The 19,314-nt window shown below is 33.1% G+C and overlaps 1 protein-coding gene across 1 annotated transcript in view; it reads left to right on the top strand.

Moving 5' to 3' along the window:
- The window catches only part of ARPP21 (cAMP regulated phosphoprotein 21), a 95,330-nt gene extending 80,413 nt beyond the window's left edge, over positions 1-14,917 (top strand). The window contains exons 19-20 of the mRNA XM_029285476.1: positions 9,597-9,748; positions 14,127-14,917. Coding sequence (XP_029141309.1) covers positions 9,597-9,748; positions 14,127-14,384 — 410 coding nt within the window. The 3' untranslated portion in view covers positions 14,385-14,917. The remainder of the gene's footprint in view (positions 1-9,596; positions 9,749-14,126) is intronic.
- Positions 14,918-19,314: the final 4,397 nt, after the last annotated feature.

Genomic DNA, 19,314 nt, shown 5'->3' with positions numbered 1-19,314 from the left:
GGAATTCAGTATTTACTATCAGTTTGATTCTGAAGAACAGAAATATCAACTCCAAAGAGTGAACACATCTTTTTGTGATAGAGTGGCTCAATTGCCCTTAAAAGAATCAGTACTTGGCCCACTCTTGAAAAAGCAACTTCCTGAATCTTAGAGTTTATGACAAAAACTGTCCAATCATAAATACTATTTTAAGAAACACTGATGCCTTTGAATGCCTGAGGCACAAAGCACATGTTGACTCTGTAGTTCTTTTCTTCCTGTTTTGTTGTACTTTGCTACCAGTAAATCCGCACATTAAAGAAAAATATTTCAATTTTTTTACCCATTTTTCTAAAACTTTTTATAGATATTTTATTGGTTTTTAACTATAACAGTCTCCAGTGCCTGGTGTACAATGTGTTTTCTTGGTTTAAATTTTAAAAAGAAAAAAACAAAGGACAGTATAATTAATTAACAGTCAATAATGATTAAATTTGATAATTCCATAATTAATATATTAATTAATGATACATTTCTTTGATCTTCTCTTCTCCCATTTGTATTTTCTTTCTTCAAGTTTTATTAATTTTTCAATTTTTATAACCAGGTAATTAGGAAACATCATGGAGGTAGGGTAATCAAGAATTCAATAGCAGAGTCATTCATATAAATAAAAAATTACATCATCAAAGGTTCCCTCTCTATTTCCCTTAATTATTGTATCATATTCAATTTAGTACATTTCTTAATACAGCTCAATCAATCAATATGTTTATGGACACAATTTTAGTTATAGATATCCAAGTCCTGATTTTGAGTTTTACTTCATTCTAATTAGCATGTTCAAATTTAGCCTTTAATAACCATAATGTTTAAACTTCGGGTAACCCTCATTTCCTTACAGCTAAAGTATACATATTATTCCAAAATTTAGATTCTTATCTTATTCCACTAACATATTCTGTTTCTCATCCTAATAGCTCTTCATTTACTAATAACGTATCTTTCATTGTCACAAACCCATTTCCATATAACAATTCAGCACTATAAGAGTTAATTTTCATTTCCATTATAAATCTAAATACTGAATATTAAATCAATCAGTGTCTCTAAAAACCTCCTTAACCCATTAGGTGAGATTTTAAAACCCACTTTTAAATCTAACTCTGGCTTTCTTTTTGTGCCAAGCAGGCTTCCATGCCAGTGCCTTTAAATCCTCCAATATGTCTCCCTTCATTCCCACACATGCTGTTTGAATCAAGGGAGAACGTCCAGTTATCAATTTTTCAAAGGAACTGGCCCTTTTGTTGCTGCCGTAATAAATCACGTCTCCATGTTTGGTTTAAAATGTTTGTTATCCGTTCAGTCTGGTCTCCTCCTCTTCCTCCTCCTCCTCCTCCTCCTCCTTCTTCTTCTTCCAATTTGTTCTGAGTAAAATAAACAGTCATATCCAGTGTTGTCATTATTGTTTGCTTATCTAGATTGTCAAAGTTCTCACTATATTGTAGTTGTTGTTCAATTCCTGTTGTTTTGAAAATTGTAGGTATTTTGGTTAAGGTCAGTATTTGATCATCAGAGTTCTCAATAGGTTGTATATATTGTTTAACAAAATCCTCTTTAATAATGGATTGTTCCTCTTCTGTTGTTTTTTTTATTTAGAAGTTGGTCAGTTGGAGTCTGAAGTTCACTTTGTAGCTTGGGGATAGCATGTTTGGTTTTCACTCTGGAATTCATTAGCTCAGTGGCTTCAAGAATTTTTTCAAGTATAAGTTTATAGTTAAGTTGTGTATAGAATTCCTCCATTTCTGTAGTAGTTAAAGATAATCTTTTAGTGGAGGCTATATTTAAAATGAGTCAGCCAATGTCTGCCTCCACAGTTTCTAGAAGTTGTTTTCACTACCCAGCTGTTTCCAATTCTTATCTTTTTTGATAATGTGAAGGACAAATCAAGAGAGCCTACAAGCTTCAAAGTCAGAAAAATTCAGTTGCTGTGCTAGGTTTCGCCACAAGATGTCCCCAGTAGGTTATAAAAAAATTTCCCAAACAACAATTATGCTTTTATACACTTAAGGAAAAAAAGCAGAAGGGTATTTTTCAAAATTAATAGATAGATAAAATGCTAAATCTCTATAATATAGGAACTTTTAGGACCCCAAAGTATCCAAAGAATAAAAATCCAGTTATTTGGTTATAAAAATACTTATTCTTTTCTTTACTTTCCAAAGCTCAGATTCCCAAGGTATATAAATGCCGCTATATTGAGAGCAGGGAAGAAATTTAGAGGTTTTCGCAGGAAGGTAGTTAGGGTAGAAGAAAGGAAAGGAAGGGTCTCACCCAGATCTTCCACGATCTTCATTGTGCTTAGTAGTGCTTTTGGCTTTCGGCTGGTGCGGCTAAGTGATCGGTCATGTTAATGGCCGGTCTTTTCTTCGTCGATCCAAAGGAGCTGCCTCAGCTCAAGCGGAAGGGCTACCGCCCTTCCTCGCTCAAGCGAGGGTCCTCCTCAGTGGTGGTCACCCCTCCAGGGCGACTTTCGACCCTTTCCAGGGTCTTTCGACGAAGGAAAACCGGATGGCAGAGAGGAGGCTCTCTCTGTGCATCTGCTAGCGCCGCGATCCGGAATTGGAAGCCTGTATTTTCCTTCTTCAACCTTAACCAAAATATAATTCTTAATATTTTCAATATATAAATGATTAGGTATAGGCATTTTTATATTTATATAAATAATAATAATCTCTCTCTATAACATTTTGTTCAGCTTATATTATTCTCATCATCATCATCTCATTAATTCAGCATACATCCTATTTTTATAATTTTTGTTCGCTTAGATTCCCTTATATTAAATCCAATTCTTATCAGTCATAATTTCTTCATATTAGTCATCTAACTGTCTAAATTTTCCCATTTAGGTACATCATCCCAATATTTTATGTCATGCATTATAAAAATACTATACTTTTTATCTGTCTTATAGTATCTAGATATAACATCCTTTTTAATCAGTTTATATTTTACTTATATATTAATAAAAGTTACATCAACCTACAAGTTTAACATTTAATATAGTATAAAACATACTATATTACTTAAATCTCATTATCCTTGTTGTAAGGCCCCTTTATGTTCAATTTTTTTTGTTCTTTTAGCCATATTCAAACAAATGTTTATTCACATAATAGTCCATCTGATAGGGCAAGTCAAATCTCTTGTATCTGTCTCTGATCTTCTTTTGCCAAGTAATTTTCCAAGTTGATGTAATCCACTTACCCAACAGTTTTTGTATTTTTACAAATGTGGGAATACAAAAGATGAAGTAAGTAAGATAAATTCTTTCTGTCCCCCAGACGTTAATGGTTCTCCTAATAATTCCATTTTTCTTGTTGCATCAGAACCTTGTAAATTTTTTCCTGTTTGTGTCAAATTGTAATTCTTTTCCTTTGTTATTTCATCAATTTGATCATACTTTTCTAGTTTGTAATCTGCTGTCTGATTTGTTTGTTTCTTTGTTGTTATTTCCTGGGTATTTTTTAATTGTAGATTTAGATTGGAAATATGCTTATTTAAATCCTCAAAGTTGTTTCGAATTACATCGTGGTTTGAGTCTATTGTCATTTGTATTTTTCCTAACATTACATATATTTCCTCTGGGAAAGTATTTATAAAATCTTGCCTTGAAGTATTGCTTCTGGAGGCCCTTGATTTTCCAGGCTAAGTCCTTCAGGAGAAAATGTTGAATGTGGCATCCTATCCTTTTTTTAATATGTATTTGATATATATGTAGTCTCCCCCCCTTCAAATAATATTTCATCAATATTTTAATTCAAAAGTCAATTTATCAGTCAGTCAAAATTACAGATTCACTTTAAATCCTTCCACTTTAAATCCTTCCTGCAAATTCTGCTCTAAAAGATTAGCCAAAAAGCCAAAGTTTTTCTTTTCCATGAACAGTTCTTAGGTTTAAGCAACAGTCCAGGTGCTTTTTTTCTTTCAAACACTTTTTAATCTTATAGCTGGCTCTTCCTTTGTTCCCAGCTGTCTTCAAGGTTATTTGCAATTCAAAGGAACAACTTTTTTTTTGTTTCTGGGCATTCTGCCAATTTCTGAGTCCTTATTGTTAGTGTTCTATTCTCTGATTCTCCACTAGATGTCAGCAGTTATTTCTTTTTTCCGTTTTTCTTTCAATCAAAAAGTTATTTTTGTCATATATTTTTATAATTCCGTTAGAACTTTTTTAGGGTATAATTTTGATAGTTTTTTAGTTCCTAGATTTTTCCAGACTGAAATATTTTAAATCAAATTTTAGTATATCTCTTTCCACCTTTTATGCTAATTCGCCGCTTCCATCTGTAAGGGAATGGGGATATAGTCCCCTCCCTTCACTTCTAGAGGTTTTCTTGCTTTGGGGATCTTTTCAAGGATTTAAATAGTAGATAGAAGAAAGAAGATTAGTACTCTCACCAATTCCAAGAACGCTGTTCACCAATGTTTAGGTTCATATTCTGGGACATCAGCTGCAAGCAGCTTGGGCTAAATGTTGATCTCACGCTAGCCTTTCTCCTGTCGGGTTCGGAGGGCTTTCTCCAGATCAAACTAAGCGATTGCTGTCTCTTCGTCATCTATGGGGCGCCCCTCTTTCACAGTCACCTTTCCTGGGCAACTTCAGACCCATCTAGGGTCCCCCAAGCAGGAAGAAATTAGCCGCGGGGAGCAGAGGTCCACTGTCGCGCAGCCATGCGGGCACAAAAAACCGGAAGTCCATTTTTCTGAAATTTAGGAGGTTCAATAAGTGAGTCTGCAAAGCAGACTGTCCTCCAGATCAGCATATTATGTTTAAATTGAATATTGCCAATGTATACACTTCTTTTATTATTTATTACACTATTATTCTTTGATAATAGTTATGGAGAAACATCAATATATGTTATCATTGATAACAGTGATAAGTAATGCCTGTCACTTTTTTAGAGTATGAACATAACTTTTAAAACAAATAGTTATTCTAGTGTCACTTTTGTATTGATGAATAATGCTCATTGTGGGCTGCAGTTAATATTAAAAAATATATCTGTCAAGATAATAAGCATACAAATACATTTCATGGTAATCTCAGTCTTAATATACAGAGTAGAAATAGCAGTAACTACATTCCTTATGTTGTTATCATTTTGTTTGTGGAATATTATTTTAATTTGTTACTTATGCTATAATATTTTTGTGTGTGCCTTCTTTGAGTCCCTGCAATTTTCTTAGCAGCATTTTAGGAAGTAATTTTCCATTGCCTTGTTCCTGGGGTTGAGAAAGAGTGAGTGACCTAACATTACTCACCTACCTTTAACTCACAGTTTCCTGGCTTCTAGCCTGGAGCTTTTAACCACATTTCCAAACTGGTTCTAGTAACTTTAATACAGAGCATTTAAATTATCAAAAAATAAATTATTAGTAATGAAAAGACATTTTGTTTTAAAATCCAGACTTGTCTGCAACATGAATTTTGCCTTTTAATATATTTGTAAATCACACATATAAAACAAAATTCAACTTAATGTAACTGATGCAGTATTTCACCTTAGTGAAATTTTAGATGCAGGTAATAGAATCTACTGTGTAACTAATATGGGAAAAGAACTGTCATATGAATGCACACCTGGGACTATACCATAGAGACTGGACGGCTCTATTTGACTAATTAGATGTTATGTCAATCCTGAGGTATAATGAACTGGTCCTCAAGACTTCTGCCAGGAAATGAGAACTAGGAATATGCTCAGGATCACAGTCCTGCTATTAAGGAAACTGGAATTAATATATTTAAAAGTTATTGAACCCATCAAAATGCATTGGCATGCAGGGATTACCAGATTTTTTTTACAAGCAAGAAGCCTCACAGAAATGAGTGAAGTCTGGGACAAAACAATACTTTGGTACGTAGAGCATTTCTGAAATTCATGGTGTGATGAGACTCAGATAAATCATAACTGACTGCATTTTTCCCTTAAGCTCAATTATGTTTACTATTTTATGTTTTGAACATCCGCATTGAATTTTTTTCTTTCCTTTTTACCTTACCTGAACAAGGATTTTGGAATTTGGCTGCTGAATCTTCTTAATCTTAAAACAGAGCAGGGTGCAGACTCATATTTGCCCTTTCTAATTCTAAAATATAAAACCTTCAAAATAGATTTGTCATTTTAAACAAGTTGAGATTGCTACAGTACCAAGCCCACTTTAATTACACCCCTGGGTTGCAGGTGTACAACTACTGCACTTTGTTTTTTAAGCACCATAGGCCCATTAAAAAAAATTAAATCACCAGTGGCAAATTCATAGAATGACTCTCCTTCTGGGAAGCTTAAATTGCCTGACTTGTCTGAATAGTGATATGGATCATAAAAGTTCAGAGAATTACCGCAGTAAGATGACAGCCTCATCCATTTATACTGGATATCTAATGCTCCTGTTTTTTCCCCTTGGAGGTGCATACTGAAATTTGGTGCACAGCTTTTTCCTCTGGACATTTAATAAGGTGTCTGATATTTACTCTATAAAAAAGTGGTTTTATAGCAGATATAACATCGAAGGTGATGTAAGTGCAATAAAAAAAAGTTCTGGCATTTGTAGTAATAGAATGGTACAGGTGATGAATCCTGCTATTAGAAAATAAACCATGTATGTATGTTCTCTGGGACAGTAAAGGGGGCTTTCAGAGAATTATATGGTCTGTAGTCTGGAAACTAATAAGCAAGAGAACAGGCATGAAGAGAAAGCCATTTTTAATTCCTTTCCCTTTTACCAGTATTTGGTACATGTGTAGAATTCAGTTAAATTTTTCATTCTTTCAGGAGAGTAGCAATAGAGTAAATTCAGGTTGCCTAGAAAAAGTAAGTCCCAAAGGCTTTGAAGGCTGAACATTCAGAAGAAATAATGTTCTTGTAATTATACTTGAATATTTGTTTCACATTGATGTATACCACCCAGAGTCACATTTGTTGGAGTTAGGAAACCATATAATTTCTTAAATAAATACATAAATAAACTTCAAAATGATCTGAGTTTTACCATTTACAGCAACAATGTTCTACTGACATATGAAGGATATTGATACTGTTCTAATCAATTATAAAACTGCTCTTTCCTGTATCCATGAAGGGTGTGAGGCAACCTGGCTATTCTTAACTTCAAGACATTTTATAATTTTCATGATGGTATAACTGCCATAGTACCATTTCACTATTCTAAGATCTGTATGAAAAGTGTAGGATTAAGGTTTAAAAGAGAAAAATCACAGGTGCCATATAGGAAAAAAAAAAAATCTGACAGTATTAAGCATTCCTGCCCCCCCCCCCCCCCCGAATGCCATTTTCCCCTATTGTGATCCTTATTCTTCTTGAAGACATTTTAGGAAGAAGCCCATTTTTTATTATGGAGTGGCAAAAAAAAACCTGGTGACAATTTTAGAATTAATTAATGATTGTGTATGTCAAGCTATGAAACATTAGCCCAATGTTGAAAGGTACAGAATATGAATAGAAACTTGGTGGTGAACTGCAAAGAGAAATTAATTGAATTTTTAAATAATAATTGAGATAAAGACATTGATTTAAGGACTATTTGGGACACAAATATTTATAAGAGGTTATTTCATTCAATATAATCATGAATTGAAAAAGAAATCCAAGAAAAAGTGCAGGCTATTTTAGATATTTTTTTTTAAAAAAAGATGATTTACAAAAACAAAAACAAAAAACCCAACAAATTCAACTATGATTTGTATGCCAAATCAAATTTTTACAGCCACAATTTATATATTAATTGTGAAACTGAGACTAAATTGATTTATCAGAAACAGAAGAATTTTGAGTTTGCAAGAAAACCCAGGAAATGAAAGGAAAGTGGGAAAAATTATACTGAAAATTCAGGAAGGAGATAATGTATTAATGGATACTATGAATTTGCAGAAAACTTCCCATGATTTTTATTCTAGTAGAATAAAACTAAAGATATTTCCTTGAAAATAATTGAGGATTGTCTTAAAAATAGAATTTTAAAAAAACTCACAATCTTAGAAACAAATTGTGAATAACCTTGCAATTCTTATGGAAATATTATAAATACAAAATAATGGATACAAGAATAAAATCTCTTCTGAATAGAAATGGCAAGTACACTTCTGAAATTTTTGGCATGATTAAAGAATACGAGGCTGGTGGCAAGACAGTACAATATCCATGAATGTTTGGACAGAAGTATAAAGAATAGGAGGAAAAGAATAAAAGAGCAAAAGATATTGGATCAGTTTTAGAACAATTTTTTACTGACCATATGAATGTCGGTACTCTGAGTTTGAAAATCACAGCTGGTTAAGCTCTGTAAATGAAGATTCTTCAGACACCATGTCTAGCAATTTTCCACAATCCAATTCTCTCCAAATGTTTTGGAGTATAATAACTTATAGCTGTGTTGACTGGTAATTTTAGAAATTGTAACCCCAATACATTTTGATGCCAAAAAGCTAAGCAGTGCCATGATATTGTTTAATGTCAGAATACTTTCTAGGCAAGATAATCTCCTAATGTTCCAGTTATCTTATTCTGTAAGCTAAAACAAAAATGCTTAAGGTATTCACATTGGACATGCCTTTCTTGGAACATGCATCCCTTCTATTTAATGTCATATTTTTTAAAAAATTCAGGAAAGCAGAGATTCTTTGGGTAAAAACTACAAAATGATTTATTTCAGTGTGAAAATATAAGTGTCATGGCTCCTTAATTTCTATTCATGAGTAGTTCATTGTTTAACATCCTTCATGATTCAGCAATTATTAGCTAGACATCCTCTCAATTGTGCAAAGAAATAGAAAGCAAACACCATCATTGCAAATGTCATTCCACTGAGAGCTAATAACTTTCTTCTGAAGATTGGGATTTATGTAACACAGCCTATCTGGCCCGATTAACTGCATGATTTATATTAAAAATGTATCTCTGATATTGTACAATCATTGTCTCTCCACACAGATAGACATATCCTAATTGACAGTCATATCAATCAAAAGATCTGCATGCAGAACAGAAATGTCACCACATCTGCTTGTCTTCATTTAGCAGTACTTAGGTTCTATCGGTTTATAATTTGTTCATTCTTTATATTTGTAATAAATTCATTTTAATTTTCAATAATATATATATATATATATATATATATATATATATATATATATATATATATATATATATATATATATATATATATATATATATATATATATAAAGAATCACAACCGTGAGACCACCAGGAGATAAAAAACTATAATCAGTTTATTTACAATTAAAAGCACCTAGCTTTCGCCGGCCTCCTGCCGGCTTCGTCAGGGTGGCNTTAAATGATATATATATATATATATATATATATATATATATATATATATATATATATATATATATATATATATATATATATATATATTATTGAATAATAACGTAAACAGCGAAGTATAATTGGCGTTCTTTGACTGATGATATTACTTTCTAATCCTACAGCAATGATAGGACTTGGGATAGAGAGATGAAAGCATTTCTAAAGTTTATTTGGCTGAAAAGTTACCTTGTTTGTTTCAGGTTACCAATCTGTCTTGACCAATCAACAGCAAGGATTCCATGGACTCATAGGAATGCAACAGTCTCCCCCAAACCAAAATCTAATAAATAATCAACAGGGAAATCAGGTGCAAGGCATGATGGTCCAGTACCCTGCCATGTCATCTTATCAGGTACCAAACAATATTATAGAATGTCTTATTTTGATATGAAATATTCCTTTTGCTAATAATAACAACAAGAAGTAGGATTGTAATACATGGTAGGATTTCAAATTTAAATTGAATTTGACAGCTGTAGCATCCCAAAAGGATTGTGGAAGTTTAATAAGATGATAAGAAATTGTAGCTTAAATGCTTCCTTACAGAGAACTCCATATACATTTCAGAGAAGTACATTGATGCTTTTAAACTACAGTCCCTCTTATTTTTTAGGAGGGGAGGGGCTTCCAATAAATCTTGACTTCTGGAGACTGCCTAGATAAGTTCCTGTAGGTTTTTTTGGCAAGATTTTGAAAGTAGTTTGTTACTGTCTCCTTCCTAGGGCTAAGAGAGAGTGACTGGCCCAAGGTTATGCAGTTGGCATTGTGATGAGGGTAGGATTAGAATTCATTACCTCCAGATTTCTAGCCAGGTGTCTTGACTGCTGTACCAACATAGCTTTTAGTTCATCTTTAGCTCCTTAATATTAGTTAACTCATAAAACACTATGATGTGATCTCATTCAATTAATGTTTCTTTTCTTCTCCTGGGAGAAAATAAGAGTCCATTTGAATTTAGAAAACCATGCAGAAAACTTATTTCCTATCTCTCGAGTTGGTATGGGGATAGCCATAAATTTTAATGCTACTGTGCTTTGAAGCAGGCAAAATAAATACAAGACACTAATTCCTTTTAATTATTAGGAATGTAAGCTAAGCTTAGTGATTACCAGACTTAATCCACCAATTATTAAGATGTACGTGGCAGACGTAAAATTAGAGTTTATACTAAAATACAAAGGTGAAGTCTTTTTTGAGCTAAGCTCAACTCCTAGTGATTTCATGAAATCATCCAGGTAGATTTATGAACATCATTGAAATCATTTGGCATTTACTTACTTCCCAAATTCTGCTTTGGATAATGTATTTCCATTGAAATAGTAGGCTTTACTCTGCTTAGCTTTTCAAGATCAGCCAGTGTTCACTAAATTAAAATGATGATATTGTAAATCAGATTTCTTTCTGTCATGTTACTCCACAAGTATTAGAAAGCATGTGAGAAGATGAGACACCTTTATTTGTAAAGATATTTTCATGTCCCTCATAGTTCATATATTAAAATAAAATATGCAATTCTATTTGCCTATTTCAATTTATTTTTTCCTTACAAGTGGAGTCTTTGGTAGTCTCTGGGCATGGTAGTTTTCTTGCAGACTTTTCATTACCAAACTAGGTAGCATCACTAGCGCTGATGAGGTTACCAAGTTTGGTAATGAAACATCTGCAAGAAAACAGAGCATTAAGAATTATGTAGTTCAACCCTGAGCTATAAATATTCTATTAGTTCCTTGCAAGTGCGGGAAAAAGCAGTGAGAAAAGGCATAATTTGCAAGAAACACTAGATATTATAGGCCATGACATTTTTATTAATTTTATTTTCTTAGCCAGTTTTCTTTTATTATTCAGTATGAGTTTGAACATTGGCTGTGATAATTAGTGTCAACTGTCCAGTTGGCATTTCCAGAAGAAGAAACTCCTGGGACATAATTTTACCAAGAATATAATATTGGAAAATCTACATTGGAACAAAAGAAGTGAAACCAGCTCTGATTTCCCACGCAAATACAAGCATAGTTATTTCCCCGTTTCCCTCTGAGCCATCCATAGCCCAATACGTTTATCAATCACTTCTGTTCATTTTGTTATAACAAAACAGTTAGCCATGCTCTGTGTCCTTGAAAACTTCCAAAGATGCCTCGGTTGTCTAGATACAATCCCCCACCACCACCTTTGCATTCCATTCCACAACCGCTTCCCTTTTTCCTCAAACTATGAGCGAGGGAGAAAATGTAAGTGAAAGGGCGAATCAGTCTTGCCAATTAGAATCTACTCTGAAGTGAGTTCATTCAGGTTTTTAGATCACTTGTCTAAAGCTGAATATTTAAAAATAAAAATGTAATTCTTCAGTTTTATAAAACTGTTATTAAGTGATAGCTTAGAATTTATTCCATTTGTGGGTTTTGGCCAATAAAATTAATATGCATAAATACACAAGCTATTAAAAATAATATATAATATGCCATTCATAAAAGTCTGTCACTTAAAAGTAATAAATGTTTCTAAATAGCTTCTCAAGCCTTATAACCTTATTGAAAAAGAAAAAAACATAGTATTCACTTCAACTAAATTGGAAATATTTATTTTGCTTTATCACAAATTAGTGTTTCTTGAATAGAATATGCAGCAAAATAAGCTCAGTGTAGCTCCTGATAAAAATTCTTATTCAGAACTCCAGTGCTGCTTTTTTATTTTTTAATTCTTTTTTTATTTCCCACTACATATTGTGGGAAAAGAACAGCCTCTTCTTAAAAACTTCCAGTGTTGAAGCATTCACAGCTTCTGGAGGCAGGTTGTTCCACTGATTAATTGTCCTGTCAGAAAATTTCTCCATTGCTTCTCTCTTTGATTAGTTTTCATCCGTTGTTTCTTGTCCTGTCTTCAGGTACTTTGGAAAATAGCTTGACTCCCTCTTCTTTGTGCCAACCCCTGAGATATTGGAACACTGCTATCATGTCTCTGCTCGTCCTTCTCTTCACTAAACTAGACACCCAATTCCAGCAACCATTCCTTATATGTTTTAGCCTTATCATCTTTTTTGCTCTTCTCTGTACTCTTTTTAGAGTCTCAACATCTTTTTTACATCATAGTGATCAAAACTGGATACAGTATTTCGAGTGTGGCCTTACCAAAGCATTGTAAAGTGGTATTACCACTTCACGTGATCATGATTCTATCCCTCTGCTAATGCAGCACTGTGTTGGCTTTTTTGGCAGCTGCAGCACACTGCTGGCTCCTATTTAAGTGATTGTCCATTAGGACTCCGAGATCCCTTTCACAGTTGCTACTATTAAGCAAGGTACCACCTACACTATACCTATGCATTTCGTTTTTCTTGCCTAAAGGTAGAACTTTACTTTTTTCACCATTGAATTTCATTTTGTTAGATAGCACCCAATGTTCAAGTCTGTCAAGATCCTTTTGTATCTTAAGCCTTTCTTCTGGAGTGTTGGCTATTCCTGCCAACTTGGTGTCATCTGCAAATTTGATCCCTATCTATCCCCTCATCCAAATAACTGATGAAAATGTTGAAGAGCATTGGGCCCAGAATAGAGCCCTGGGGCACTCCACTACACACTTCCCTCCATGTAGATGCAGTTCCTTTAAGGACCACATGCTAAGTGCGGCCAGTCAGCCAGTTACAAATCCATCTGGTGGTGATGCTGTCTAACCAACAAATGCCTTATTGAAGTCCAAGTAAATTATATCCACAGCATTCCTCTAATTTTGTCACCTGGTCAAAGAATGCAATAAGATTTGTCTGGCATGATCCGTTTTTGACAAACCCATGTTGGATTTTGGTAATCACTTTGTTTGCCTCTAGGTGTTCGCTGATTCATTGCTTGATAATCTTTTCCAGAATCTTCCCAGGTATTGAGGTCAGGCTGATAGGTCTGTAGTTTCCTAGATCCATTTTTTTCCCTTTTTTGAAGATGGGAACTACCTCAACTCTTTTCCAGTCCTCTGGTAGTTCTCCAGTGCTCCAGGATTTTTTAAATATATAGTTCAGTGGTTCTGAGATCACATCTGCCAGTTCTTTGAGAATCTTGGAGTGTAATCTGGTGATTTGAACTCATCTACAGTGGAATAATTCCTTATGTGTCTTTTTTTAAGCTGCCCTCCAATGATCAGGGTTGCTTATTTCACTTTTTTAGTAATTTGATGCACACAAATAAAAAATTGCACTTGGATGCTAATTCAAACTAAATATTCTAATTCCACGCTATTGTTATAATTTGTCATTTTTCCTTTTCCATCTCCACTGTGGTTTCGAAATAAAAAAAATTAGATTAATCCACATTCTTTTTCTGAACTCTATGCATGTCAAAGAGAAGTTTTCACAAGATTTTAGACACCCTTATTGAGGATTGTATATTAATATCCTTCAAGTTTTCTTTTTATTCTTTTATTCATTTGTTTGAATCTCAGATTAAAATATTTAATGGAAGCCAATTAATTCCTTAAGTGTTACTGTTGCTGGTTTCTGTTATGGCTAAAATAATATGTACTTGACTCTAAGGATGAAAGAGTAGAAGATTGAAGGTGATACACTTTTCATTGTATTGGTATTTCTTTTCTAAATGCATGATTTTAGAATTGAAGTTGGGAAAAATGGACCAACTATACAAGATGGTTTTCAATACTCTGACCTGTTCATGAAATAAAACAAGAGAGAAGATAGGCTTTTCTATTTCAGTTTGCAGCTTAATTTATTCCTTTCCCCTGTCTTTTAGGTGCCAATGACGCAGGGGTCTCAAGGACTGCCACAACAGTCATATCAACAGCCAATCGTGCTCCCTAATCAATCAGGTCAAGGAACACTTACAGCCACTGGAATGCCCGTTTACTGTAACGTCATACCTCCTTCCCCACAGAACAATCTCCGGCTGATTGCGCCACATTGTCTCTCTAATAATGTTCCTGTTATCTCTGCCAGCTGCAGGACAAACTGTGCAAATATGAATCAGGCTGGATGGCAGGTCAAGTATTGAAACTGTGAATCCTTAGTTTAAATACATAAGGGTAACTGTGCATTTTTTTTCTTTAAAAAAGGGAACTAACTCATGGCCTTCAAATGAAAAGAGGAATGCAACAAGAATAATCAGTTGAGTGGTATAAAAGCTATGCTGCTGCAAATATTTGTAAAACAAAACAAACAAAACATCAGTTGTTTGCTCTTTAATGGTGCATATCTTGGTCATGTCTGCTAGATTTGCTTTTACAGCTTAGCTAGTAACATGAACTCATTGGGGCAGGTTTTTTTCCTACCACTGAACACCACTGTGTAGATTATAATATCCCTAATTCAGATTAGTTTTGTATTTTGTGTTGAGTTTGTGAAGCAAAAAGTATTTAAAAGAAATATAATAAAATTATGATGTACCAAAGTTGTAATGGACATTTTTTAAAAAAACGCTGAATAGAAGGAATACTTTATATACACTATAGAGGGGTTTTTTAATGGATATCTACTGTATTCTGGTGTTATATCACAATAAAGCTATTTGACCTCATGAAAAAAGGTCAACTTTCTACTATCTGTTTCAGTCTTTTTTTATTTTAACACTCCAGACTTTTTTCATTTGCTTACCAGTTACCATTGTTAAGTGAATCTATGCATGTTTTTAAGTGTGGACTTCATGTGACCATGACTTCCAAAAATATCTATTGCCACTTTTCTCGGAGTATGATATTTGCCAAAAAAACTGCTGTTTATCATTCTTTGGTACTCCCTTTGCCACACATTGGTGTGAGAGAGGAAACTACCAAAGAAATTGCTGGTATCTGCACTGCTTTCTTCCTTGCTTTCTTTAAGCCCTCTCCCCAGCATCAGCTCAGCAAAGTTGCCTATAAAAGAGAGAAAAAGGGGAAGATTGAGGTGCTGATGCTGGTAAAGCAGCAGAAAGGAATGTATTTTTCTAGGAGTATTCAAGAGGAGGAGAAATAGCAGAAGGAAGAGTGAGAAGAGTGATGAGCAATCATATGAGTATGGGGACTCTGCTGTTTTGTGTCTTGAGCCCACCAAATTCAGTGTTGTTTAAGAGAGCCTATGACGATCAGTTGTCCTGCTAAAAATGCAGTCATCTAATACTGCAATCTTTGATTTGTTTAGTTTTCGGCAACCAGAAGTAAGCCCAAATTTGTTGTAAATGTTTTCCATATGGTTAGGTCCTCTGAATGCTCCATCTTGTTTTTCTAATTTTTTTTATTGAAGTTTTATTAATAATACAAAATTAAAAACACATTGGACATAGATATGACATCACTGGTTCCATACATCTTCCATCACTTTACAGTAACATTAGTACTCATATAGACATATAGTTCTTCTTTTAAATATGCATTTGTCTATAATCTATATTTTATTCTAACACTATACATTTATCTTTTTGAACTATTTTATTTATCTGAAGATATTAAAACCAATACGATGCTTTCAACCATTTCAAGAAAAGAATCTTAACAGACCTCATTTTTAATTAGAAATTAAATCTTATAATCTATAGGATATTACTTTATAATTAAAATTATAGAAGATCATGCCAAATCATCAATAGCTTTTGCTATATCAAGAAAAATCATACCCTTTTTATTTTTCCAATTAATATTATCAATGGAATTCAAGATATTTCTGGTATTACTTTTCACATAATCATTGAAACAAATCTATATAGATCAACTTTGATCAGGATAAATTAGATTACCCAGAGAACCATTTAACCTCTTTGCAAATATACTTGTGAAATTCTTATCTTCTACAGTCTATAAAGAGAGAAATATATATGGCTTTGGATGAACTGAAGAATTTGTCTCTTTACAAATCAAAGAAATAAAAGCCTCTTGCCATAAATAAGAACTTGACATTGTTATATTTTATTGCTTACTGGCTAAATGATTTCAGGATTCTTATTTTTAAGCTTTATTTATACTGTAGAAAAATCACCTGGTCCTAGAAATTTATTCAATTTTAATTTCAATATTGCTGGTTATTTTTCATCTGTGATTGGGAACTTAATTTTTCTTCTCTGCTATTTCTTTATTATATTTAATTTATTTCCAAATTTATGTGCTTTCATTATAGTTGAGCATAATAATAAAAATATAGCTCATTTCTTCTGGAGCTTAAACATACTTCTTTCCATCTCAAATTGAAATATTTTTTTCTTGAATTCTTTTATCGGTTGATAGCTCCAAAATTTGTCTGCTTCATTACTTTTCTCAAAATATTTCTTTAATGAAATTCGTGTTCTTAAAAGTTTCACTTTCTTACATTAAATTTAGTCAATTACAAATCCCTATATATATTTTTCTAGATCCAGTACTGGACTCTACTTTTGTCTTGGTTCTAATTGTTTCAATTTATTAAAAAAAATCCTTTGGTTTCAGTGTTAGTATTGTATCTTTCTATTTGAAAGCAGAGAAATAAAAGTTTTTCTCATAAATGCTTCATTGAAATCCCATGCTGTGAATATGAAGCATCAGAAGTTAAATTACTTTGGAAAAAGCTTTTTAACTCACACTGACATTTCAATTTAATAACTTCTGGCAATAAAACAAACCATTAATTCTCTACATTTTTGAGCCAGAAGCTTCTCTATGCAATCTTACAATTACTGGACTATGATTTCCATAGATAAGTGCTGCAACTTTGACACCTACTAGATTAGTTAATAAAGAATTGGACTCCAACATATATCTATTTTCAATAAGTTTTTTGAATGGAAAAGTAGTAGATTTAATTTTCCTCTAAAGGATATTTATATCTAGAAATCTAAGTAGAAAGTAAAGGCATAAAATCCAAAACATTTTGGATGTTATGCTTTTTGCATGAACCAGATTTATCAAGATTGAAAATATTCATGTATATAGGAATGAAGAGCCTCAAAGAGCCTCCTTCTGTAATTTCAATAAATATTTTAAAATAACTATAATTAAATTTTAAAACAATGTTTTAAATAAATTTCTTTTGTTATATTACTTTGTTGTTTATATGCACATGTTGCTTGTATGTTTGTATATACACTGATTATATTATATTACCTTTGATAATATACAGTGTGCTATATACCAAGCGCATTAGTTTAGGCAACAAACTTTATGAACTAACATCTGTTATGTACAAGGATAACTTGGATTTTCTTGCAATTACAGAGACATGGTTCAGGGATTCCAATGATTGAGATATAAGTATACTGCACTACATACTATACAGAGCAGTAGTAGAAAAGACAGAGTAGAAAATAGGGGAGGTAGAGTTGTCATTTATGTCAGGCATAAAAGCAACACAAATTCAAAAAAGACATGATCTACTTGGCACTGTCTGGGTTTGTTTACAAACTGAAAAGATCATCAATCACTAGAACTGGTGTCACATGCAGGCCCCCAGTACATACAGAAGATTATGATAGCATTCTGGTTGAAGAAATAACCCAGATAGCAATGAAGGGAGAGGTTATAATTGTGGACAATTTCAACATGCCCAATGTTGACTTGAATCTTTCAACAAACGGATATGTTAGAGGCAACAAAAGGTGGAACCTATAGGCCAGTGAGCTTAACACTCCTGGAAAAAAAGCATTAATGAACATTTAAAAGATACAAGTTGATGGACCCAAAGTAGCATGGATTTACTGAGGGCAAATCATGACAAACTGATCTAATGGACTCTTTTACTATGTTACAAATATATTGGATGAAGGTGGTGCTATGGACATAGCCTATCTGGATTTTAGCAAAGAATTTAATACAGTTCCACATAATAAGTTCATTAAAAAAAATTGTACAGGCTAGGACTTAATCACTGAGTGGTCCAGTGGAATAAGGCATTGGCTCAAGAATGATCTCAGCGTATGATTGTTAATGGGGCACTATCTGAACAGACACCAATCACAAGCAGTGTACCACAAGGTTCAGTCTTAAGTTCTGTTCGGTTCTGTGTGTTTGAAAGTGATATAAGGATTGTTAGGCAAGGTTTGTCTTCTTTCTGATGATACTAAGATGTGTCATAGAGTTAATATTCCTGGGGGTATTCATAATTGGAAAACAATTTGGTATTGCTGCACAAATAAATAAACATTAATAATTTAAAAAATAAAGAAAACAACAAAACAAGCAAACAAAAAACTCAAATGGCAGACTCAATGGACTACTGGATCCTTTTCCACTGTCAGTTTTCTGTTTCTATTTTGACTTTGTTATCCTTAAAAAGGGGGCAGTGAAGGTTTTGGATGACCTTTTAAGATTCTGCTAATACACCTATAATGTAGTTTTATATTTTACTTTATATTTTATCCTGTTAACTCACCCTATAAAACTGCATTCTTATGATTCTACTGTTCCTTGAGTTAGTTATTAGGAAGGGGTGAGAGTATAACTACTTCATTTTTTTTCTTTTCACCAGAGGCCACAAATTTTTCATCTAAACCTTTACATTCTAGCATATTAAGATTCTTTAAAAATGTGTCTTTTAAAGATGCTGGATAGATGCTAGATAGATAATATAGATAGACAGATATAGATGGGGATTTCAAATATTTTTTTTTTAATTTCAAAAATATATTTTCCTTTTAAATGGAATATAAATACATTAATACTTATTGAGAATATTTTTATTTGAACCATAGTGTCATTTATCAATTAGATGTATGATAGAAAAGTTGCTACTGGATTCAGTTTTTGTTCTTCCGAATCTCTTTTGGCTTGTTCTGTTACTATAATTAAGTCTCCTGGCTTTGATTAAAGCCCTTTACACAAGTACCTGTTTGAGGGTGCGGTATGGGGTTAATGGGGCTCTGACTAACAGGATTCACACAAATAAAGGGATAAGGCAAGGGTGTATCCTGGCCCCATTATTATTTAGTTTATATATCAATGACTTGCCAGGGTTAATGAAGGATCCCATGGTACATATGCCGATGATCC

The sequence above is a fragment of the Protobothrops mucrosquamatus genome, unplaced genomic scaffold, assembly GCF_001527695.2.
Source record: "Protobothrops mucrosquamatus isolate PMUCROS unplaced genomic scaffold, P.Mucros_1.0 scaffold_177, whole genome shotgun sequence".
Classification (NCBI taxonomy): domain Eukaryota; kingdom Metazoa; phylum Chordata; class Lepidosauria; order Squamata; family Viperidae; genus Protobothrops; species Protobothrops mucrosquamatus.
The sequence above is the reverse complement of the archived record's forward strand: the minus strand, read 5'-3'. Positions and strand labels throughout refer to the sequence as shown.